Source organism: Struthio camelus, chromosome 7, assembly GCF_040807025.1.
Source record: "Struthio camelus isolate bStrCam1 chromosome 7, bStrCam1.hap1, whole genome shotgun sequence".
NCBI classification, from domain to species: Eukaryota; Metazoa; Chordata; class Aves; order Struthioniformes; family Struthionidae; genus Struthio; species Struthio camelus.
This window is the reverse complement of record NC_090948.1, coordinates 5879186-5904870: the sequence shown is the minus strand read 5'-3', so window position 1 is coordinate 5904870 and position 25685 is coordinate 5879186. Positions and strand designations below refer to the sequence as shown.

Here is a 25685-nt window from a genome sequence, read left to right as displayed (position 1 = left end):
ATTTCAGTATATGTGGCCAGTGTATGGGATAAACTGCAGAATAAGAGAGGTAAAAATGTTACAAAGGAAGTGTTTAGCAAAACAGAAGAAATCTTACAAAGTGCCCCCTGGTCATGTATCTAGACTAATTTAGATGCCACTAGACTTCTTTCCATTGCAGATAGTGTAAGAATAAAGAACTCCTCTCAGATCTAGTAAATCCTCTCAATATTTTTCTGCAATTAATTGGTATTTTTCCTGATGTCTGTGTATTCTAGGGCTAAAAAGATTAACGGTTTTGCCCAAGTTGTTGCAAAGCCAAGTATGAAATCTGGAGGGTTTTGTGTCTTGACCTTGCTCTACCCAATAAGCAACATCCACGTAGAAAATGAAATAGTGGGCTAAGAGAATGGTTAGACCTCAGTCGTCCCTTGTAGTGGTTGGTGCCATTTTCCAGAGATTCCCAGAGTAAACGCAGGCTCGATGATAATACGATTATCTCGTTAGGAACAACCAAGTGTTTAGGACTGGGAGATAGTAGGGCTTGAAACACTTATTGGTTTCCCTTGGAGTAAACTCAAACCTGTGGTTGTTGACAATTCAATGGAAGCCACGTCCAGGCCTCCTGATCGGAAAAATGTGGACAGAGAGAAAGTGCCAAGACCGATAGCTGCTTTCTGCCTCCAGCATCAATGCCAAAACACTTTAAAAGTTTAGTATGAAGCAGGGGTTTCGGGGTTTGCTGACATCTTCTTGAAGTTAGTGGGAGAGCAACACATGGATCCACCACACTATCTGGCCCTAGTTTGATATGCGAAGTTGGAGCCTTGGAATTGAACCATCCCTGCTTGCCTCTGTGTCCACAACATGTAAATCTATGCTTAGATATGTAAAAACATACCTAAAACGTACACTTCCTACCTTGTTTCCAAAGCTGCTTGCCTCAATAGAGTTCAGACCTCATGTGTTTAACTAGAAATCCATACAGGTTTATGCAATTATTTCTCATTCATTCTTTGATAGTTGACGCACATGAATAAAGTTAAAAACTGTGTCTGAATCTCGCTATTTGCATACCTGCCTTCTTTACAGTGATTTGAAAAATCCCTTTCAAGGGTAAGTGGAGGCCTTAAAACTGAAATCATGAAACACAAAAGACTAAGGACACTTGATGGTCAGAATCTTTCACTTGTAACACGCTGATAACAGACTAAACCCTTTGGTCTTTTGGCTGAATTTAGCATGCTAGCTGCAGCTGTTAGTAAGCAACTGTTTGTTAAACTGTAAAGTATTTTTTTCCTTTGAAAAATATTTCAGTCATGCCTGTCATAAGTAGAATCTGGAAGTAATTTTAAGTAGATCTTCCAGACTTGACCCCAGATTTGGGCAGTGGAATGGAAAAAGCTCACAGCCTTTTTATAGACCTTGATTCTTTCAAACAAATTGGCCTAAAAGGCCAGTCACTGCGAAGGACTCACTGCAGTGACTTTGTGGCAGACGCCTGCGAGGTGAAGGTGATTGTGATGCACAGGAATTTCAGTGGTGGAACTAGTTTGAGCAGTTCTTGGATAGCTCTGTTGTTTGTCCTGTGCTGAGCGGGGCTGCTTGACAATGAACTGCTTCACCATCACCTTCCCAAATTGAGAATGAGTTTCAAGTTACATTGTCCATAAACTATATGAAAATTAGTGGCTCAGAATTCGTTTTACAGCAAATGTGAGTGGCTGAGAACAAACGCTTCACTTTATTCTCACCCGATGAGAGTACACCAATACAACAGCTTCAATAAGCAATTGCAGCTACAGTTTGTGCTATTCTTTCTGTACGTTCACAGACAAGACTTAATGTTCTCTCAGCGGCTAAAATGTGACTTGCCTCTCTGCACTTCTTTCCTTAAATATATGAAAAAACAATAGCAGTATCTTGTTGTAAAGATCTACGCCGCTGTTTTCTAAATGCTCATTTTAAGAGAAAGCAGAGATAGCACCCAAGTTTGTAATACAGGTATATGCAACTCTTAGCAGTGAGTCAGAAAAGGTCCTTTTATGCTAATAAACTAGAAGACTTTAGAACTTGTAAGCATCTTGGCTCAGTGTTTCCTAAAATGAACTGAGCTGTGGTATTTATCAATGAAAATGTGGACACTTGTTTGTTTACTCTTGTAATTAGATAAATGTAATACTGTAAGTTTCGAAAATAATAAAATATTCTAAGCTGTCATCTAAAAACTGCACTCGATGCAACTACTTAGCTCTACTTGCATTTTTATAACTGAAGGGAAAACGCCCCTTAAATTGTCAGGGATGCCATGACCAAACTAACTGGACTGGGTGCAGTGCTGCTGTGATGAAGCAGGAATTGAAAAGCAGAAACACTAGCTTAGAAAGGATCACAAATGTATGTAATTAAAACAACAACAACAGAAAATAAGCTTGACAAAAATGTTTTTCCCACATATGAGCATGTGACTTACATAGAGCCCTCAGATAAAATATGTGAAATGCGAGTAAAGTCTGATGGTGGTGGTCGGTCATTGCCAGAATAACAGTGACATTATGATAATGCAGTTTGTTATGTTCTCTGAACCCAAATTAAGTTGAAGTACCAAATTATACATAATGGCTGGATCTGAGGTTAGGCGGGAAAGTAGTCTTCTAGTGCTAAAAAGATAGCTGAGTTCTATGGTTTAGGGATTTTTAAGCTGAAATTCCAGGTCCTGTGGCAGTTTCCCACCCCCTGCGTTAAGCTGGCACACTTCTGCTCACATCCATCTGTGTACAGTGGTTATATTCATTTGGTGGTACTGGGAACAACTCGTGGAGTTGTTCAACCTCTGAATGGAGTTCAGAAAAGCAGTACTTAAAAACTGAGCCACGTGGGGTGAACTCACAGATGTGAAATTGAGACCCTCAGTTAAGGGTCACCTTTCATGTATCCTGGAAGGCCAAGGATTTCTGTGAGTTCAGGAGAAAACTGATACTTCTAGGGCCCTGGTCCCTGGGTGGCCACATGGGAAAGTCAGATCGAGGGAAGCTACAATAGCGATGTCATCAGATCGTTCACAGGATTAGGTGTCTTTGCTTTAAAAAAAAAAACAAATGAAAACCCCATCTTCAGCGGAGCTCCTTTCGTTATTGATTCAAAGACATGTTTCCAAAGAGTTGTCTTTTAGTCACTTGGAGGCTGCGCGCTGCTTTCCCTGGGCGTGGGACAAGCTTGGGAGTCTCCCTATGTGCGCTCCCTGAAATGCCCCGGAAGCCTTTTGACTGACTCTGTGGACCACTGATGAGCATCCCCTTGCTAGGTGAAGGCCAGAACTGAGCTCCTTGTGTGGTTTGTTATGTTTTTCCGTGTGCAAGAAAGTCTTGCTGTTTCTCTTCAAGCAGTAGCTTGTTTTCTACCTTTCTTTATAACAACAGAATCAAAATTGGGTTAGTTTGCTGTTGGATTGTAGTATCTCGTTGTTACACAGTGACTTCAGTCCTGTGGGAACAGTAAAGATGTGCACAAAAGTAACTTATAGTTTAAAAAAAAAAAAAAAAGGCACAGACACCTACTTTCTCTACTTCTGCTAACATATAAGTTAGCATACAGATGCTAAGCATCAGGGACTTCTAACAGTCAAGTGACAACACTCCTGCAATAATTCAGACCTCTAAGGCTGCCATTTCCCCTGTCTTTTCTCTCCACAGCCCTCCTGGGCCAGGTGATGATATACAGTTGGCTTCTCCTCTTGATACTTCCAAGCAACAGTTAGCTGTTTCTACGGCTTGTGGAAATGTTGACCCTCTGGATGCTGCTGAGCTGACTGTAGCAAGGTATTGTAAAGAGACATTACGGCTGAAGTGCTGGGAAGCAGCTGCATACAGCTTTCTGGTGTTGGTGGCTGGGTGAGAGGACTACCAGAGTTGATGCTAGCTATGAAATTAGTACAGCTTTTCTTGGACAGAGGTACATCTGGTATGGCTGGTCACTGGTGGTTTTGCTGAGTCTGTTTGTAGTTAGTGGAGCGTCTGTGTAACCTCCATCAGAACTTAAATATTCTCTCTCAGTCAAAACCTGCAAAAGAAGACATTATTTACCTTTCCCTGAGCTTGAATCGTTTTGGACCACATAAGAATTGTGCCACATGGCATGGAGGTGCAATCAGTGCCTTTTCTTTTTCTTTTTTCTTTTTTTTTTTGTTTTTTAGGTGCTTTTACCTTGTACTGAGCAAAAAAAAAGTATTTGATCCTTCAGGCATTTTCTTGTTAATCTTTAGTTTTGAGAAGTTCCTTGACAGCACGATGGTCATTATAAAGCAGATCAAGTATCTCATTTCTGTTGGGCGCTAAGCTTTTTGTCTGCTTTTCTTTGCATGGGGTAGGTAAATTGTTGCTTTACTTGTGCTGGTGGCAGCTGGGTTGCCGTGGTCTTTGGACATACGTGTTTGTCTGAACTGCCGACAGTAGAGGGAGTCGTTCAGGGTGTTTACCCTTCAGTCGTCGTGAATTCAGGGGAGTCTAAACTTGCACAATGTATTTAAGCTAGCATTAAATTGCTTAGCTGAAGTGCCAGTAATACGCTATCAAAGGCACAAAGAAGCTTGTGCAGGTTGCAAAACCTACCTGGAAAGGTGGTTAACTTTGGTATTTAATCTGTGCTGCTCTTCCAGCAGTCCCCAAACTAGCGCATCTGTGAGAAACAAACCTTTTCCTAAAACGAGGGTGAAATAAGATGGTCTAGAGGAGCTTACAAAGGGAAGCTACAATGTAACTGGAAGAAATCCACATCATTAAATTTTAAAACAAATAGACGCATTGCTTTATTTTTAACGAATGTAATGGAGTTACTGGTTTTTGTGGAGTCTTTCTCACTAATAGTCTACCATAGTGGCAAGCAGGTTAGAAAAGAGGGCAATAAATGAGTTGAAGCTATGAGCTTCTTTCTAAATGTAGTGGAATTAAAAAAATTAATAGCAACAGTGCTAGCAAGATCTATATATGGTCTCTTGAATGCAATCTGAATTGGAAGACTGTATTGCCCTTAGAGTGATAGTTTGCTGTTTGTAGAGAAACAGGCACACAGGCTATGATTAGATGTCATTTTAGGAAGCATTTAGGAAGTACAACGTTAACAGCATCTAAGTTTATTGCTTCTTGTAAACGTCATGAGTTCACACTGGTCACATTCTTATTTGGATCTTAAATTTAAGGTTAATTATATTAAACATTTTCTTTTGATCTACTTGATAAGACTCTGCCTTTAAAATGGATTTACTGTCTTTCAGAAAGTTAATCTCGGGGTTCCTTTCTTCACGTGAGTTGCATACGTTGAGAGTATTAATGCCGAGTTGTAATTAGTCCATATAGGGTAGCTGAGCCCAGAGGGAATGAGGACAGACAGGTCGTGCAGCAGCCAGAGAATCTGGGTCTTGTTTCCATAGTCTGTCCTTACTGAAAGTGCAAAGACTTCTGCAACAATGCTTAAGTGCTCTAAGTGCTTAAAAGTTGCAAGCCAGAGATATCCAGCTTGGAAGTAGGTAGCCTTCCAATTTCTGAAAGGGAAAGTGAGAGGTGAATATACAGTGATCAGCTGGAGTGAATCTGGCTGCAGGTAGTTCTCATGTGTTGGTTTTAGATTTAAAAAAAAAAAAAAGCTGCACATACTCATTGGTGTCAATGTTACTTGTTTTTTCTATTCCTTTACTTTGTATCATTGCTCAAGGTTAGACATAAAACCTGTCTTCCTTGTCCAGGCCCTTGTTACTTGCCAGCTTCTCTGTTACCAAGCTGCATGTGCACCTTGCCTAGGCGTTTGCTGGTGTCTTGGCAATGGAAATGCAGTAGCTCCCATGTGTGTCCACCAGCAGATGCAGTTGGTAGGCAGAAGAGTGGTTAATCCCGATGCAGTAAACTCCTGTCTGAAATATGCATGATGCAACTCCATTCCAGCAGTAACAACTGCTGATGATTTCTTTGTGGTTAGTTCAGATCTAACCTGATAGCAACATGATGTTAATAGCAAATGAAAGTAGTTAAAGTGTTAAAATTGATGGGATTGTGCTCATTTAAGTGAGGATCAGTAAGAGCAGGACTGGGCTGCTGTTGTCCAAGGGCAAAGGTTCAGTGATGGTGGTTGTTCATGTCACTGTCTTATTCCCCATCTCCTCTTCACCTGTTCTGTGACATGGAGCAGATACTTATCTAGATAAGTAAGACAGTCATATTATAGTTACTGTTTTTGGCTCTTATATAGAAATATTACGCTACCGCTTTTCAGTATAACTGCAGAAAAATTCTCTAATGCACATACGTATAGTGTCGCAGTGTCGATGCTTCCTTGTTATACCTGTGTGTTATACTATTGAAATCTTAGCAGGTTGTTAGATGGCATGGTGATAGATCCAGCCTATCTGCAATAGAATACAATTATCAAGTGTCATTTTGCAACATTTTTAGTTATGTACTAATAGTTCCTTTTGCTGCCACATGAGTATTTCCCCATCGGGGTGTCATATAATGCAGATGGTGTGCACTTTGACAGGGAAAAACAATGATATAAGGCAGGGGTCAGTTTGTGCTAAATATCTTCCAGATGGCAGCGCATAATAAGAGATCAGATTCTGTTCCTCCATCTGTCTAGTCAAGAAACTGTATCTTTGTTTTGCTTCTTGAGGATAACTGTCTGCATCTTTTCCCTTGCTGGTAACATATTGATCAGAGACAACATGGCATCATCTGCTCAATAAGTAGATTTTATTTATCAGCTCTGCAGAGTAGTGCCCTGAAAAAACTAGGTAAACCAGCATTTTTGTTTTAGCAGTGAAGCTGAAAGGCCAAGTTCACTCGGACTTGCCAGTACATGTTGCGCTAGAAGAGATTTTGGCTAACCTCATCTTTCTCCTTATGCTGCAGGTTCAGAGCTTTGTAGCAGGGCTTGTATTGCATGTAAGAAATGTCAGGATTGGGAAGGAGTTGGATAAGTGCCCCCATTGTATAGCCCGCAGCTTATCTGAGGGTTCGTAGTGAGAGGTGTTCAGCCTTTCTGAGCAGTATCTATGTGGTTGGTTGTGATTAGCCCTATGATATTTCTGCCTGTCTTGTGGGTAGAAAAGCAGCAGGAAGAAAGGGCTTCTTGGAGAGCACTTGGTGAATGACTTGTCCTTGGGGGCAGGCCGTAAGTAACTGGCAGTATGACCCAGTCTTGTCCCTTTCACATGCTAAGGAAAACTTCTGCTCTTATATTTAATCTCGAGCAAAAGCTGCAGAGCTGCAGCACTGCTTTTAGTCTAGAGCAGTGCCTGCACTGCTGAGCCATCAGGACAAGATTGGGTACAAACGTCGGTATTAAAGGTGTTGAAAGAGCTCAGTCGTGGATACCAAGAAATGAAAGTTATTCTAAACCTGACTGGATGAAGAGCCTTGGAAAACACTATGTTCCTGTGCATCAGTCTCCTTCCCAGCTCCAGCTGTGAAGATGGTGTTTTAAGCGATCACGTGGGAATCTGTGATAGGTGATGTCAGATCTACGACATGCCGTCCTGCTCTGTCTGAAGATGGACCTTTCCCTGTCGCATAGTTCACGTCAGCAAATTGTTGATGCTCAGGGTGTGCTCCTCAGTGTTAGTGACGCAGGCAGGCAGGAATACCCAGGGCCATCTGTGCATACAAAAGGACAGAAAATGACTTCTGAGAATTACTTAAAAAATTAAACAGACATGCCATTCGAAGAATATTTGTTTTCTAATCAGCTTAACTCAGTAGGATAAAGACTGGCCAAAGTGAGTTTATTGAGCACTGAGAAGATTTGGCCTCGTTGGTAGTATCCTTGCTACAACCATTTGAGTATTACCAGTTGGAAAATAAGTTTAATGGCAAATCTTGTTTTAGTAAGAGCTGTAGAGACATAGAAACATATCTGAGCTGGTGCAAGTACCATATGTACCTGAGGATGATATGGAGCTAGGCTGGAGGGTTGGAGTGAGCGCAGAGACTCTGTTTGGGATGGGCACATCTGTGCTGTGCTACCCTGGCAGATATTGTCTCAATTTGTGCAGTCTGTACCATTTCCTGAACTGCCCTGCTTTTGCTTAGTGTTTAAGCTTATTATGCCTACAGTGGGCAGTACTCATCTGCAGATGATGTGTTGTGGTGATGGACCGTAATCGGTACCACAGTGCTGTTGCAATTCTAAGCATACTGAATAATGCCCAAATTGTTAGGTGGGGGTATGAGTCCTGGACCTGGTTTGGTTGTCTTGCAGCCTGCGCTCTGTGGCCTTTCTTAACTCTCCTCTGTATTGTGCTTCTTCCACACCACCTCAGAGCTGTGACAGTGAGGAAAAGGACTTGAGACTGCCTGTAGGTATGCCGTCTTTCTCAGCCTTTTCTCCCTCAGTCTGTGACAGTCCTCCCGTTCCTTTTACAGTACAGAGCTGGAGCTGTCAGGCATGAAGGGTCAGCGGTCCCTGCCTTGGGATCTTGTGCCTTGGGGAAAGGAAGACTCATTCTGTGCAACCTCCTTTGTGGGACTAAACCCCATAGGGGCTTAGGGGCAAATCCCAGCCTACCTTCCCCCAGAAAGCTTGTGCAGCCTGGGGAGGTGGGATGGGAGAGGGAGCGTCCTGCTCGGCTTCCCCCTAACTTCCTGACTAGGTGATGTAGTAGCATCATGATATTTGGTGGCTTCCTGATATTTGTGTTGATGCCAGATGTCAAAGAAGATGCAAATAACAATTTCTGTCTCCGCTTTGTTCCGTTTACAAGCCCACTTGCACAAGCAAGCCAGCCAACACTTGACGTGTATTGTCATTACGGGGTTTTGTTATTTGGTGTTTTGTATGAATCTTTGAATGATGAAAGGCGATCACTTGTGGGTTTTTTTTTTTTTTTAATACACATAGAAGATATAGTCCATAAAAGCAAATCCAGTGTTTTATAAAGGCTAAGAAGCAGAGCTCTTCCAAAAATGTGTGTGTTTTGATAACTGGTTTTGCTTTGCAGAGCTCTAGGAATGACATTAGCAAAAATACATATCTGTGAAAATGTTTCCCTCTTACGCCGAAAGACTTAAAGCAGAAGGCTGCTCGTGGGGAAGCTGAAGGAAAGCAGATGAGCAGTGGGGTGTGTGTGAAGGGTGCGGATGAGAGGGAAACAGGTGCTACTGTGAGCAATTAACTGGGGCATTTTTATAAAGTATGTGTTTAATGTGAAGTCTGTAATTTTATGCACATTTGTTTTTTTTGCTTGACTGAGCCCTCCTGTGAATTGTTTGGGTTTTGTGCTTCTCTGTTTACTCTCCAAACAGATGTTCAGCATTCGCTTATTTTTAGCAGTTTACTTTTTGCTTTAAAATCTTACTTTCTCTAATCTTCGTATGACCCTATATAGTCACAATGCCTTTGTATATATTTGATGCTATTACTATATTAGGACAAAGACATTTTTAGCAAAGGGTAGAGTTCTTTGCATGAAAAAAGAAACAGCTTGATGCTTTTATTGCTGATGTGACTCCAAATGCTGGGAAGTCTATTGCTGTGTCAGATCAGTTTGGGCAAATTGGCGAAAGGAGAGAGAAGAGGGTTGGTAAGCAAGGAAGGAAAGAAGAGAAAAGTGCTTAAAGCAGAGATAATTGGCTAATTTTTTAGAATAAATTACTTAATAGCTAGCCCATATGGCCACGTAGTAACTTTATGAATGTGAGCTAATTAAGGTAGACCACTTTCAGATACAGCTTTCATGATCTGAGTAAGTTACTGGATAAGCACTTTAGGGAATAAATGTTCTCTCTCCTGTATACCCTAACTAAAGTTAGGGATCTGAATTATGTGTTTGAAGGCCTGTTTTGTATATGTGTTTACAAAGTCAGGGAAAACTTGTTCCTGAACCTCATCAACTCTCAGTAATGCAAATTAATTAACTTTATACAGTTATTCAACCATAGTTATTGGAGAGGGAAAGGAAATTTTAAAAGGAATGGCTAAAATAGCTGCTTATGCTTAGCTCTCATCGGTAGCTTTTATGGCTCTCTTGGCGAAGAGATGGATTCAGATCTCCAGATGCAGGAGAAAATTAAACTTACTATTCACTAGCTCTTCCTTCACTTTATTAAGGAGTTTGAAGACACTGGCGCTTTTCAGCACTTTAAAAATATTCATTTACTTATGAGTGCTTAGCATCCAATCTGCAAAAAAAACCCCTATTACCTAGGTTTTTAATGTGCATACAACTGTTGAAATATTTATTTAGGTGTGGTAGTCAGTGCTGTTTTATTTTTATCAGTGTATGATAAGCTAAACGGATTTTTAGGACCGTCTGTTTTATCCATGTGTTTTTTCAAGACAAAATTGTTGGTTATGTGGTTTATTTTCTGTTATTAGTTTAATGAATGTAGTCAAGAGCAGGAGGAGTATGGTTACCAATGTGTTTCATGCGAATGAAAATGCAGATGAGTGTTTCATGGGATGCTTTTTTGGAGGCATAGTTGATTTAACTTCTTAAAAAGTGTTAGAAGGCTTAGGAGATCAGAGTGCTTTTTTTGTGCTGCTCTCTGTTACCACAGGGAAGTCTGAAGGCTTTTCTTCTAACTTGGGCTTTGCTTAAGACAACAGAAAGTTCATAGATCAGGGATGTCCACTGCTGAAACAGCACATTCTGCTCTGTTTTGCCTTTTGAAGAGGAAAAGTCAAGATTACTTGCTGTTCCATGTCAGTGATTTTGGCAGATGACCATTTTCTCATGCGTGCTGGTTTTTTCGGCTGTACGTAAATCTCTGGCCTTGAGCTTAAATTTGGACCTTTCGCTCCCAGCAAGTGCACCTTTTCTCCGGGGACCAGGAGAGGGCACTCCTACCCTTAGTTCTCAATTTTTGTTTGCAATGAAGAAAAGTGGTCTTTCCAAACTCTATTTACGTGCTGTGCAACTCATTAAATGACTTTCAGGTTTCTGAGCTTGGTTTTTGTAAGGCTTTGCTGAACAGAGAGACTTTTAGGGATTAATAAATACAGCAGTGTTACAGTTCTGTAATTCATGTAAAGGCACAATAATCCCACAACTCTTTAAGTTTTACAGCATGCTGAGGGCTTTGAAAATAAGAAATTTTAGTTCTAGTTTTTAATTTTTTTTTTTCAGGTAGATCAATCCAGCAACTTCTCTTGAGTCACAAGGAGACTTAGTTGAATGCTCACTGATGAGAAAAGTCTGTGTGACAGAACTGCAAAGCTGCCACTAGTGATTTGCATAGTTGCACTATTTTCATATACAGAAAACTCAAATACTTCTGAGAGTTAATGTGATCTAATAGGTGTTGTTCAAACTTTGGAGTAGTAGTACTACTGTAAACGTGATCTACAGATATAAATGAAACATGGTTTGTAGGAAGAGATAATTTAGGGGTGCTATTTGTATTGACGCCAGATGTCAAAGAAGATGCAAATAACAATTTCTGTCTCCGCTTTGTTCCGTTTACAAGCCCACTTGCACAAGCAAGCCAGCCAACACTTGACATGTATTGTCATTACGGGGTTTTGTTATTTGGTGTTTTATATGAATCTTTGAATGATGAAAGGCGATCACTTGTGGGTTTTTTTTAATACACATAGAAGATATAGTCCATAAAAGCAAATCCAGTGTTTTATAAAGGCTAAGAAGCAGAGCTCTTCTAAAAATGTGTGTGTGATAATTTAGGGGTGGGATGGGAGAGAGAGAGAGAGACAGTACTTAGGGTTGGAGAGAGGGTGACGTACTCCTCCTTGAGATTTAGTCAAAGATAGCTCATCTTCTAAGGAAGCTCCACTGAAGCTTCTTGTGAACTTCTTGAATTTATCAGCTTATTTCTAATAATTGTTTTGCAGTACTTCCAAGCCTGATAGCTGCAAAGAACCTGATAACCTCGTTGCAGTTGTTTCTGAGGATGTACCTTTGGTTGCTGCCCCTGGTGATGTTGTGGAACTAGCTGCTCAAGAAACTGAAGGATTCACACAGGAAATAAAAAGGTATTGTGCAATGCTGTTTCATACAGTACGCTAATAAATTTCCATGCCTGGGCATCCTTTTCTTAAGAATACATAACTAGTATAAAAGAGACTGAATAATTTTAATATGAGGCATTTTGTCTGAGTTCTGTGAACATTTTGTTGTTACATTTTGAAACTAAGTGCTAGTCTGTTGAGACCTTACTCCAGTATATTTACTCCAGAAAACCAGAAGAGGGAGCTTAGACTACGTGTCATGTCAGAGCTTTAGCTGATGCCCATCTTGCAGCAGATTAACCAGTAGGCTGTAGTGGCTTGGCAATAAAGGCATGCCCTTATTGTGACATCTATTAATGGAAAAGGTCACAGCATAGATGAGAATATTAAATGGGCACTCCCTGGAGAATGTCGTTCACCCCACAAAAACAGATTGGCAGCTTGCCACAAGTACAATGCAAGACAGGAGACGCCCTGGGAAGTATACCTATTCCTCTTAATCTCTGTTCAGAAATGTCCAAAGATCCTGTTGTCAGCAGGAGGATACCCTGAATCACGAATGAAAATGTACACAATAGGCACGTTCTGCCATGAAACAGAATGAGCAATTGTGAGCAAACCCTATTCTAAAACCATCCACAGTATAATGTCTAGGAGAGATGCTGGTGCACTGTTTGTTCTAAACTTAGGATTTCTTTGATCAGAACACGGTGTTCTGACCTCTAGTGCGCGTTACATACTTGTCGTAACACAGGTTAGGTGAGGTCTTCTGTATAATGATCCTCCGTGATACTATACTGGACCCGCTCTTTTTAACCTATGTAAACTTGGTGGGGAAAAGAAATGCCCAGAGGGGAAGGTGGCACGGTTCTGCGAGTTCTGGAGAGAATTTCCTGCATGAAAGGAACCCTGAAATTTCTCTGAAAGCTGAGTGACGTGGGCACAGGAGGCTTGAAGTTCGGTTAAGAAAATATTCATCTTGTTGGCTGCTTCCGGAGAAGCTTTCACAACCTTGGGATGAATTGAATGTTCTGTGAGAGCTTTAGTACAGTCATAGGTGACTGCCATTTGAAAATCTAGAGGTCTGTCTAAATTAAAACTACCAAAACACATGGTGATTTTTTTTTCCTTTTCATCACAAGTCCAACACCAAATGAAGAAAGAGGAAATTATTTTGGAAATCTGTAATCAGGCAGAGCTGCTATGTTTATGTGTTTGCGTATTTAAATTGGCTTGTGTCTGTGCAGATTTTGTACAGTTCTGATAATGACATAGCATATTTAATGATGTAAATATCTAGGCATACATAAAAATCTCTTGGACAGGATGAATAGTGGAGTAATTAAGTAATACTAGTAGAATCGCTTAATGCAGAATAAAAATCCCAGTCTCCAAAATGTGCACTGGCAAGCATCATGATTATGCCTTGAGAATAGCGTTCTTATCACCTGCAGCCTTCTCTGTTTAAAACTGAACTTGCATGTTTGTTCCTTGTAACGTAAACGTAGGCTTCCACAGCTGTTAATGGAAATTAAGACGCATACTGAGGTGAGAATTAGAGATCTTCTGTGGAACAAAAGATAATTCTTGCATCTTCCTGCAAAGTAAATATATTGCCATCCAAATAGCTCCTTGTTGTTATAATCAGCCTCCTATGTAAATATTTCTTGAATCACATAAAAGTGTATGAGAGCCTGTGTGTGTCAAGTCCAGTCAAATCAGCCATGGAAAACAATAGCGTGCAAATTAGGTTATGTTTCACTCTATCACATTTATGGCAAATGCATAGAACAGCAAGATGCTAAACTTCTGCAAGTGGTTTGCCTCTGCATAATTTTCTGTAAAATGGATCCTTGAGGTATTTCAGTCTTCTGTGATTATGATGGTCACATTATTAACTGTATCACTGACACTTCATCATTTGGTAAAAAAGCTGAAATATTGCAAAGTCTCATTTATGGAACCACTGCAGATAGACCTAGAAAGGCTTTGGAGGGCTAATCCATCCCTCTGCATTACTTGTCATATTAGGAAAAGAGACAAATAGAATTCAATCTGTAGTGCAGAAAACAAATGCTATTGTTGTGCATTTTCTCCTCCCTGTGTTAAGCTACACCTGTGATGATAAATGTGGCTGGTGTGACTGAGAGTTGGGTTCAAATACATAATGTCAGTTTTCTTTCACAAGCTAAGACAGATTGCAATCCGACTGGTTTGAGAACCTAGATGGACAGGGAACTTCTGCTGATATCGGCACCTTAAATACACATCCTACCCAATTCTCCTGAAATAAGCCTGGAACCAATCTGAAGCCCAGCAACCAATCTTTCTATCCAAAAGCAAAAACTCGCAACCGTCCTTCCAGAAAAAGCTCTATGTTCCACACTGTTGGTTTCAGAAAAGTAGTTCTATAATACTTCCCCAGGAGGCGGCAAAGCTGTGTAGTTGGTGTCGCACAGAAAATCAGGGTAAGCTTTATGGCTTCTGGATTCAATTTGCTTGTTCATATGTTGAAAACAAATTTTCTCCTTTTCTCCACCTTTGAGGAGAGACTTAGTATAAATAAAAATAAATAAAAATCAGTGTGTTACCATCATTTATGACCAACGCAGAATTGCAGACCGGGGGTTGCTTTTAATGGTGTAATTGAAACCAGGAAGGGACAAAAAGTGACTCAGAAACACATGGCTTTTCTCCTTGAGTGAATTTGACCCCTTTGAAAGGGATGAGTCATTCCACTTAATTGATAAGTGCACTGAGTAAAAAGAGATGGAAATACAAAAGAGGGATACAAAGGTAGTGTCAAGGCCTCATTGTTTCCAAAGTTTTTATTTTTATATGTGTGCATGTAAATGTGTGTGTGTCTGTGTATGTGTATATATATGTGTACTATATGAATTGGGTTGAAATAAACCTTTAATGTACATCAGGCAGTCTGAATGCCCAAATGAAATGAATTTTTTCTTTTTAATATCGACAACAGAACAAAGGCATTGAAATGAAGTTGTTTAGGCCTTAGAAACTAAAATCTAAGGGTATTTCTTGAGGTGTGGTGGCTGATATCCCGAAAAGCATTCACCATCTTTGGAAGCACAAAGTAGAAAAAAAAACTGTCAGGATCAAATAGGTAGCTTCCAGGTAAATCAGCTAGTCCGTAACAAACGGACAGGAACAAACCACGGTCCTGGTCTCCATTCATTTCCTCTCTTTCAGTTTTCTTTGAAGAGGTGGTGTCTCCTGGTCTCTAGCTGGCAAGGGCTGAGTGATGTGTTCAGCCTGTACTCAGCCTCAGGCATGAGGATGCTTTGTATTGCTCAGTGTAAATCTCTTCAGCTTATTACTGAGTTAAAGCATCAAATCCTAGGACCTCTGTTCAGTTTCAAGCCAAAAAATACTGTAGGCTAAGTGGTGTTCCTTGTCGCTGTGTGGGACTGTGATGGGTGGGGGGGTCCCCAGATGAGGGACTGGATCCCGCAGGGTCCTGTGGGTGGGACCCGTGACAAGGGGCGGACCGAGGATCCCACGAGCGATGAGCTGCATGCCTGGAGCCCCCCGTCGTGTGCTGGCAGAGGACACCTTCTATAAAACAGCAGCAATTCAACCAACAGTTTTCAGTATTTGCATTTTTAAAAGGCAAACCGTGATGCACTAATGGATGGGGTACATTCTGGGTGCATGTCTGTGCTGGAAGAGAGCAGTTACTTGTGTGTGCTGTAAAGCTCCCGTCTGCATGCAGCAATGGGCAAAAGAGTGATCAGTAGCCCTCTGTTTGCTTGTTATTACTGTGTATTTTACGGGTTCCCTCAGGCAATATATGGTAATTTCCTTGCTTCTAAAACAGGTTCAACAGCATGAAAATGAATATGTCATTACGCTAATTAATCCATCCACAAGGAATTTTAGAGTAACATTAATCATCTAGCTTTAACCCAACAAAACTATGGCAGTACAGACTCAAGGCAGAGATTATGCGTCTGGGTTAGCGTGCTGTTCCCTGGCGCTGCGGCAGCTCTGAAGGCACCAGCGGAGGCCAGCAGCGCCCGGAACAGGGGACCGCCAACTGCACGTCGGACTTGTATGGAATCGCCTCTTAGAGCGAGTAACGCATGACTTACAACATGTGAATCATGCCATTGTGTCAGATGTGTTTTGTATTTCTCACTAGCCAGTTTGGTTTTGTTTAAATACGACCTGTGCTTTTGGGGCAGGAAGTTCCTTCTATCCCTTTTTTTTTTTTAAAAAAAAAAAAAAAAAGCTGAAAAATACCAAAAATATTTCAAACCAAATTTTCTTCCATCTCCTTTAACATTAAATTGAAGTAAGTTAATTTTTCTTAAGTTACTCACGTCATAACTTTCTCTGATCGTTGGCAGTCACAGCAAAGACTTACACTGGATGAGAATACTGGTTTTTGTCTGTACTGTCCTGTACTATCGTCATCTAATTTTTCTTCGTTTAGGCCTTGAAGACAAGAGACCTTTGGAATCTCCTTTCTGAAATCCCCTTTTGCAAGGAGGTTCCCTGGAGAGTACTATTTCTATTGAACTTGTCAGCTGAGGGCAGGTGCTTGAAATTCCCTAAACACGTCCGTCCCCTCCCAGAGTTGGGCAGTTTGTCTCCCGAACAACCTTGGCTCCAGAAGTCTTTAGGGATCTTATATCGAGGGATGTTTAAATGCTTGCAAAGAAGCAGGGAGGCAGGAAAAGATAGCACAGTCTGTAAGGGTCGAGAAACTCTGGTTCACAGAAACGTCCTCAGAACTTCGGAGGCTCGGCTTGTGGAGGGCGGTCCGCAGAGCCGTTTTCAGCAGTAAAACAAACTCCTTTCCTTGGTGTGGTTCTGCTCGTGGTATGGGCTGTGCTCTCTTCCTGAGAGAGTCTGAAGACTAGGCCAGGAATTTGAAGTCACTGGTTTAAAGGGTTTTTGTTGTTCGTGGTCCAGTGAACGTGGGCCTGGTTCTTACAGTAACATGATATAAATGAAATCCAAGTTTAAGTGTCTGTGGCCCAGCAGGAGGGGAAAGCAAAGGAGCAAATGATGGGCCAAAGGCTGTCCAAAATCGTATGGGACAAAGAGCTTTCCATGGTGGTTTGAATGCCTTTCAGCCTTACATTTGGACTTCTCTGTAGATCTGCAGGATAGAAAGACCTCCTTGTTCCTTAGGTGAAATCTCTACACAGCCACCACAGAAAATTTCTACCCTGGAGGGTGTTCTCAGCTCCCCGATATCTGATTTCCCTATTTGTATGGCTTCTTAGTTTCATAAAACCTTTTCATATGTGAAGTCTTCTGATGCATTCAGTTCTCATATTACCAACTGTAATTCACTGTTGATCTCTGAAAGGCTGTAGCTCCAGCAGCATCCTGAATAGCACTGTTTGTGTGTGTCTCTTGTTATCTTTGCAGAGGGTTCCCAATCCAGGAAATTGCAATAATTGAGCAGACAGCATGGTTATTTCATAACTCTTCCTGCCATTGCTTTAACTTTCAATTTCGTTTCAGCGGTGACCTTAGCAACCGAACAATGATCAGTAGTTTCATGTTTTTTCAGAAACACATTTTAGTCATATTTTTCCCTACAAGTTGCAGTGCCTATTCTTAATGCATCATTATTAGTCACTCAGTTATTTTTTTTTCCTTGAATTACTGGATGAAACTATTCTGTCAATAAGTTCAGGTTTAAAATCCTGGCATACTGTGTTTTTTCATGAGCTAACAACGTATCCGTGCAAATAAAACATTCAATTTGCATTAATCTGGAGAAGTGATGGAGTAGACAATGTGTTTGTCAAAGTATTTAATATATAGTAAGATAAATGTATAAAGTTTTACGCATAACATGTCCATCATGTTATTTTGTCATACTATTATGTTCTATTAAGGTCAGATAGGGCTGTGTTATGCTGGATGCTGTACAGAGGCACATGAAATAATTACTTTTATTGAAGAGCATATTGAAATATGTCCCACTGATTTAACCAATTCCCTAATTATTGTACTGCTTGGATATCATTTGCACCTTCAAGTCATGAATCGGTATCCCACCGAGGCAAGCCCATTAAAAAAATGCACACACACAAACAAAAACAAAACAAGCTAACAAAAATACCAAAACAAAACGATGGTTTCAATTTGAAGATCTTTCTTTCTTACTCCAAGGCTGAATTTCTGATTTATCTGTACTGGGTGAGATTAAATTAAGAATGACTAGATCTTTCAAAGATGGAGGTGAATGTGTCTTTACATTGTTAATTATAGGCTACAATCATATCTTGATTATGCTGTGGATGTGAACTGCATTAAATGCCTATTTATAAGGCCCTGCTGCAACATTGGTTTACAATTTAGGTGAACGTTTTACTGGTTGTTGGAAACCGGGTGACAGTAACTTTCCCTAGTTGTCCTTTCAGTTGTAGCACAAAGTCACCCATTAAGATTAAAGGGGAGGAAGTGAGAGGTTTGCTTTTCTGCCATTAATCTTGTTCCCCAACAGCGCCAAGAATTACTTAATTTCTTTGACAATTTGTGTGGCTCTCTAGAAATTGGCATTTTTTTATATTTTCTCTTTGGAATATTGTCTATAAAAATAATGAAGGTTTCTAACTGTCTGAATGAATGTATTTGAATGCAGTACCTTGGCTATTCCCTAAAGAAAAAAAAAAATTGGATCAAAACTCTGGAGACCAGAGAGAAGGGAGCAGGGTTCCTTTCTGTGGATAGGTGTGACTTTCTAAAGTACTAGGTGACAATACTAGTATTAAGTATTGCCGCTGTCCCTGTCCCACAGCACTGCGGTTAATGAGCTGGATCATGGAATGATCTAGCTGAAAAATAAATGTTAAATTGAAGTTGTCTCAAAAAGATTTATGCTAGCATAACCCTAGGGGTAAGGTAAGAGCAGGAGTTAACTGGAGAGAGTGAAGCAGCAGAGCAAAGGGTAGCAAATGCCTTGTAGCGTTCAACCTGCAGCCTCTGCAGCTCATTGCTTGGGGAGGCCTTTTAAGTAACACTCCTCAAGGCAACTGGAAATCATTAAAAAAAAAAAAAAAAAAAAAAAAAGGTCTCTTGATCACTTCAGAGAGGGAGATGAGACTAAGGAGCAAAAAAACCGACTACAGGAGCGGGAGAGGCTGGTTTGCAGAATAGACCAACAGGAGGAAATCCTAGTCATCCCGGGGCTAAAAAAATTCATGGTGAATAAAGCAGTGTAAGAATATGTACGACTGTACCAAAAGCCATTTATTTTTGTGGCTGCCTATAATGAAGAATGCTTGAATCCTTTAGAAACTGGCAGAACCACTTATAGTTTTAGAAGAAGACCTTTAGAAAGACGAACTGTAAACCTTGAGTGCCCCAGTGGTTGAAAACGGTCTGCTTGACCTTCCCTGTAACACAAAGGATCAGCAGGGGTCCTAGGAGACCCTTATTTCTGGGAAGGGTTTAGCAAACAGCCTGTACTTAGACAGCATGTCAGGGGCCAGGAAAGGCTGCTGCTCCTGGAAGGGTTTTAGAGTACGTGAGTCTCCAGCCTTGGGGTGTCCTAACAAGGCTGTCGCTATTGCGTTTCAAAAGCTATCAACACTTTCATGTGCTCATGGGTTCTCAAAAGTACAGTTAGTCTCCCATAGGCACTGGCTTGTTTGCCTTGTAGCTGTGTCTACAGTGTTGGTTTCTGCGTAGTTTGTTTCTGTTAGTTCCTTAGTAAAGATGTTGGGTTTTTTGGTTTTATACCTTTTTTTTTTTTTTTTTTAAATCATTCCATTGCTGAGGGTGCCCTAGTCATGTGCCCTTTAATATCAGACAGACTACAAATAAGTGAGCCCTTGGGGTGCAAAACGTCTTCCTAGGCTTTGGGATTTAAAGCCAATGCTACCTAAAAACTCTTAGGTTTTTTGGATCCTATTTAAAAAGAGTCTGCTCTCTGTTGACATTTTCCTGACACATCTTCATTTTTTTTTTATTTATAGTCATATAAAACTTTAAAGATATAAACTTTTACTTTTTCTTTTTTTTTTTTCAATCATATTCCTCAGACCTTTGGCAGCAGCCTTCAGGTTAGCAGAGGAGCATGTTTTTTTGTTATGGGGGGGCTGTAGTTTTTGAGGGTTTTTTGTTAGTCTTTGTGCTCTACTCCTTGTAGCTTTCTTTATGCAGGCCTCATTTCTGCACAGTACCTCGGTAATGCATTACCAGTTAGGAGGCTAGCGAGATATTTGCTCACCCTTTCCCAAGGGGAATAAATGTGTGAGGGAGGGTTTTCTTTCAGTAGGCTCTTTGATGTTTCGGTCATGTTTATGTGGTCATGTTTATATACATGTTCATATAAACATGTGTGGTCATGTTTATAACTAGCATAAAAGCATAGCAAGATGTGCAGCGAAGCCAAGACTGAAGAAACGGAGCATAAGTTTCAGTTGATCATAAACCTTATCACAGTCATGTCCAGCACTGTCTTTTGGTAGAAGCCAAAAAATTTCAATTGGGTGCTAGTGACCCAAGTTTGAATTTATATATAAACATGAAATGTAGTAAGACCAAATATTTAGGGGCCTGTATACGGTTTTAAACAACCCACCAGTAGACATTAATAAAACATTCCTTTGGTATAGACCAAAATTTGGCTCTTGCTTGAATAGAAAAATAGAAAAAAGTTATAAATTTTACATGGTAGTACTGAAACTTTCAATATTCTTTTTCCAGCAGTGGAGTCGTAAGTTGTTACGTGGCTATTATCTGAACAATCCTAGACCGAAACGCCTGGGGTCTTTTTTAAGTCTTTTGAAGCCCCGGTGAGGTTGTGTGATATTTTGTGTTTTTTTTTTTATTGTTTTTTTTTGAACGCTACAGCTGTGTTTTTCAGGTCTTAGACAAGTTCTTACAAAACATACTTGTGGTGTCAATGCAGTTCTTATATATTAAAAGCCAGCAGGTAGTTTATTACTAAATTGGCACTTCTCTTGGCCTGCCCAGAGGATGGACTGGGGCCAAGAACAGGAGAGAGCGCTCCCTTCTTATCAGAGGTATACCTCCAGGTCATGTGGGGCTGCAGGGAAAACCATCCCTAGCTGCTGCTGATGCTCCGTTTATGCTCTGTCTCCAGGTCTGTCCGACTGCTTGTGCTTCCCCTTATGTCCCACGGAGAAAGAAAAGGCCAGAGCCAGTTTTGCAGACTTGCTATTGCTGTAGCTGTGTTATGCTAACTTACACGTCCCCTCTCTCTGAAGTGCAATACATGAAAGAAGTGACGTGGTGCTTTGAACATCTGGAGTAAAGAAATGCATGGTTTTAAGTGAACGTAGCAACAAGCAAAATGATAGATCCTCTCCAGAACCTCCACCCGGTGCTGGTCCACTGTCAGCTTTATGGTTTAAGAGACTTCATGGCCAGATTGTAATTAAATGATCTATAGTCTGGCTTCTTGCAGAGTGCTGGCCAAAGACTGTAGCCTGTTTCTTACGCTTGCTGCCCTAAGTCTATAAACACTTTCAAGTCCACGGCTACGTTACACCTTACCACTTACATCTTTTTTTGAAAGAGCATCTCAATTTGAAGTTTTGAAATAATTGCATATGTTCCCTTCCCAATAGTTAATTGCACTCACTGTTAAGAACGTGCATGTAAAGGTTGATTTTATTTTCCTGATTTTAGTTTTTCTCATTGAATCTTGTTATGATATTCATCTACATGATTAGAGCTGCCTGTGCCTTTGAGCACATAGCTTCTCCTTGTGCAGGTGCCTTTGGGTGTAACGGACTGTACTCCTTCATCTGCATTTTCCTCAGGGTCCTCTCTGGCCAGTCAATGAAATATTGATACTAGAACTGGCAGTGGTGTTTCCATCTAGGTCTCCCTAGTGTTGTAGATGACCTTCTTGTTTTATCAGTACTCTAGTTTACACTGTTGAAATCAAACTGCTTAGCAATTTTTTTTTTCAAGGGGAAGAGTTAGATCCTGTACTCGATAAGCAGGAGCAGCACCAAGGCAGTGAGTGGCCTTCATGGTGAATCTCTGAGCTATGCTGTTAGCTGTATAGACGAGAACTAGGGTGGGAGGGAGGAGGGACAAAAAGGATTCACTGGCTCTTACACACTTAGTGTTAACTGAGTAGTTGGTTGTGCAGTCTGCCTAGAGCACTCTGTCAACTCATAGTATGTGCAGCGAGGCCGTGGGCAGAGCAAGGCTCAAAAGGTTGAAGCACCTGATCCTGCAGAGCGTAAGTGGATGTGTGACCCTAAGACTTTCAATTTCTGGTGAAGCTCATTTGTCTGTTGCATAGAAGTGTTGGGGAATGGGATAAATATTTTCTCTGCCATACAACTTCTTCATGGACCCTGCAACCTCAGAACAGGATTCAACCCAAGCCTTTTTTATTCGACCTCTGTTTATTTAATAGATATAAGATGCACTTGAAAGTTGAGGGAGTCACCATAGGCATTTTAAATGTATTCTTTACGCTTCCTTGTTAGGAAGGAGCTGTATCATTCCCTTTTTCCCCATTGGCAGGATAAGCAGTGCCTGGGTTCTCCCTCTTGCATTCCAGATAACTGCGAAGGCTTTGTGGATAGCTTTTGTGATACTCTGTTTTCTCAGTGTGATTTTTTATTTTTTAAAGATCTAACTAAAAGAAGTTTTTCATGCCCTTTATTGAAATCCTGTGTTTTACTTATTTGGGGATGCTCTCGGTAAGTGTATACCTGATGTTCTGTTGAGAATTTGCACACGCACAGTTGTGTTCTTAGGCTGCTTTTGCTTCAGCAGGCATTACCCTCTGTAACACACAGATGGAGAAAACATGTAGAGTGACAGTGTCCTGTACTTTCTATTTTTATTCTGAGAGTGGTAATCAATACCAATGACAATACCAATGTCTGATTCCTCGTCTCTTCTCCCGAGGTGATGGAAATGACTGTTTAGGGAGGTCAGGCTGTGCGAGTAGTGAGTGCCTTCCCTTGGGAGCTGGCAATACAAAAACCTGGTGAGCTGCCACCCCCTTGAGAAGGGCCTACAGAATATCCAACTGGGGCTCTGCTATAGAGCTGGAGTGTATATTTCTGGATGGCCCTAATGGCTCAGGCAATGAACTGGAAGCCAGAAATTCTGACGTGCAGACTGTGAACTAGGCAGTGATGCTACCTCTGCTTCTCTGGGGGTCTTGAACAATGGTGAGCAGCAGACACTAGAAGTGGGGGTTAACTTTTACTAGAAATGAAGCCAAAACTTGAACTTGCTTGTGACTAAACAAAGTGTTGTCTCCCTTGGTTTTACCCTTAGGAAAATAAGACTAGTCACTTTTATTTTGATGCTGTTTGTAACACAGAATTCAAGTTTAGGTAGTCTCTGGAAATGAAATGTACCTTGTGTTTGCTGAGCATCTTTGGCTCTTCTTACTGTGACTGCTATTTGTCGTGGGGGCCCATCTAGGTCAGAGAGACGGTTCTTGGAATGCTATGGATTATACATACACCATGTACATGTGTACAGCATCCCTTATCGAGCTCCAGATTATTTTTGTAAAGTAGGCAAACTCTAGTGGAGTTCCTTTTTTGCAAACCAAAAAAAGAAACTAGAGGCTATTTAAGGTGTGAGCCTAGTGAGGCCTCCACTGAAATGTAAAAGAAATGCTGCGTCAGGTGCTTCAAAGTTGTTACGTTTAACAGGAACATTAAAATATATCTGATCCTTTTGACCTTTTCTCCCTGCCTTGATGTGTATGCAAAGTTATTACATAGCTTTAAACTGTCTGTATCTCCGGAGTTAAATTCTTAATCTGGGAGGTTGTGCAACTGATGTTTTGCTCCCTGAGTGATGTGAAGCATAATTTGTATGTGGAGCATCTGTTTGTTTACTAAATGCAGTGATGTGAAAAGAGTGATGGCACCCAGCCCTTTCAGCTTATGCACCTAACTTCCCGGTACCCTCGTACGTTCACTGTAATAAAAATATAAACTTATTTATAAGGTTTGGAATGCTATTTGCTTGGGTTTGTTTTTTCCAGGCTTGCAGATCTTAACTGCTAATCCCGTCAAGATTAGATTATGAGCACCCCAAGGTTCCCCACCTTATCATTAGGCAAGGGAGGGGTGTCTCCTGCATGCAGAAGCAAAATGGTTAACTGCGCTGAGCTCGTTGGATGGAGCTGCTCCGGGTACGGTAGGCTTCCACATTGGCTTGTTTACCTTGGCTGCTCATGATATTCTCCCTACTTTCCTGATGGAAGAGTCCATTTTTGCAAGAGGGATGAACTCGTTTATTTGAGTGAAGAAAGCAGCCATCCTGCTTATTAATGCTCTCATGCAATCATGCTGATATGTAGAACTTGTGTGTTATTAGAGGGAAATGTATGCACAGCATCCAGAGCACACATGCATTTGCATTTCAAATCAGCTGAGTCAACACAATATAATGGTCCTGCCTGTAGGTCCTTAGGGAGCCACAGTAGCTGACAATGTGAGCTTAAAGGGAGGGTCTGCTTTATTTTTTTCCTTCTTCTCTTCTCCCCCGCCTCCCCCCCCCCCCCAGCCGGTTTGAATAGCCAGTAGTCCTGTTTAGAGAGGCGCTTGCACCGTAGCCGCTTGGACCACTTATGTTTAGCAGATGATTAGCCTGTCACAGTGGCTGGGATTTTATTTTATTTTATAAATAGTGTTCATCTGGACGGAGAGGAGAGAAAAAAAAAAAAAAAGCACAGCAAAGCACTGGCAACAGTTCAGAGACGAGAAGCTGCTGCTGAAGTGTTTCTGCTGTGGCTGCCACTGATGCAAGCAGCTGTTTCCATCTGCACTGCAGTATTGCAGCCTCCACAGTCAGACCTCTCAGGGCTTCTTGCTGCTGGAATTACCAAGGAAGCTGGCCTTGCTTGCATCTAGCTTCAGCTCAAGGGCACGCTGAGGATGGGAGGGTCGCAGTCTCTCCAGCAGGCACAGACAGGTAGCCTGAACCGGGAACCTTCAGAGGCGATGTAAGTGTGCATTCCCTTTGCTCTCCTCTTTTTGTGCTGCTGGGCCTGCAACCTTTCCGCTCTTAACCTATGCGGTGCTTTAAGGAAGCTGACTTTTGTGTCTGAGGCCTTTGTTTAATGTTAATTGCATTCAGCTGGAGATGCAGTTAAGGTTTCGCTGTATTTTGCGAGTTGTATTTTCTAATACTTTCTTAGCACGTAGGCACCTCGTTTGGACGGACCACCTCAATTCATTTGTGTCGAGCAATAGCTGTGTGCCATATGTTTTGTCTTTTCATGTTTTGGGTGCATAATCAATCAAACACAATAACCATTTACAGTGAACAAAAAAACAACCCCCACTCCCCTCCCAAACCCACTACCTCTGTGTTTTCTATTTAAAATGCACATCATAGAGCTGCATTTCTCTGTTTTTTTCCAGAGCTGCTTTTTGCTTTTCTTTATACAAATATTGTTTTTCAGGTCACATCACCCTTGTCAGCATCAGCTGCTGTCTTGATATTATATCTTGTGATGAATCATAAGTGCAAGGTGTCCTTAGAGCTCTTCTCAGTGAAGGCCAACTCTGAAGGGTAGATTTATTTGGGGGGAAAAAAGGAAAAGGCAGGCAATTATTGGTTATTCAGAACAGTGTATCACCTTTTCAGAAGACTAAATCATACATGTAAAAAATGCACAAATACATATATACGTACCCCCCCACACATGCAGAAACAGCAGAGTCATCTCCCATTTGTAAATGGGGTTTTGTCATTAATTAGTTGAGAATTTGTTGGTTTAGCTAACAGTCTCTTTTTCT

At 41.0% G+C, this 25685-nt stretch overlaps 1 protein-coding gene across 2 annotated transcripts in view; it reads left to right on the top strand.

The window, feature by feature from the left end:
* The window catches only part of TACC2 (transforming acidic coiled-coil containing protein 2), a 133408-nt gene that overhangs the window by 44034 nt on the left and 63689 nt on the right, over positions 1 to 25685 (top strand). For both annotated transcript variants that reach the window (XM_068951526.1, XM_068951525.1), the window contains exons 6-7: positions 3672 to 3797; positions 11812 to 11952. In XM_068951526.1, the coding sequence (XP_068807627.1) occupies positions 3672 to 3797; positions 11812 to 11952 (267 nt within the window). The remainder of the gene's footprint in view (positions 1 to 3671; positions 3798 to 11811; positions 11953 to 25685) is intronic.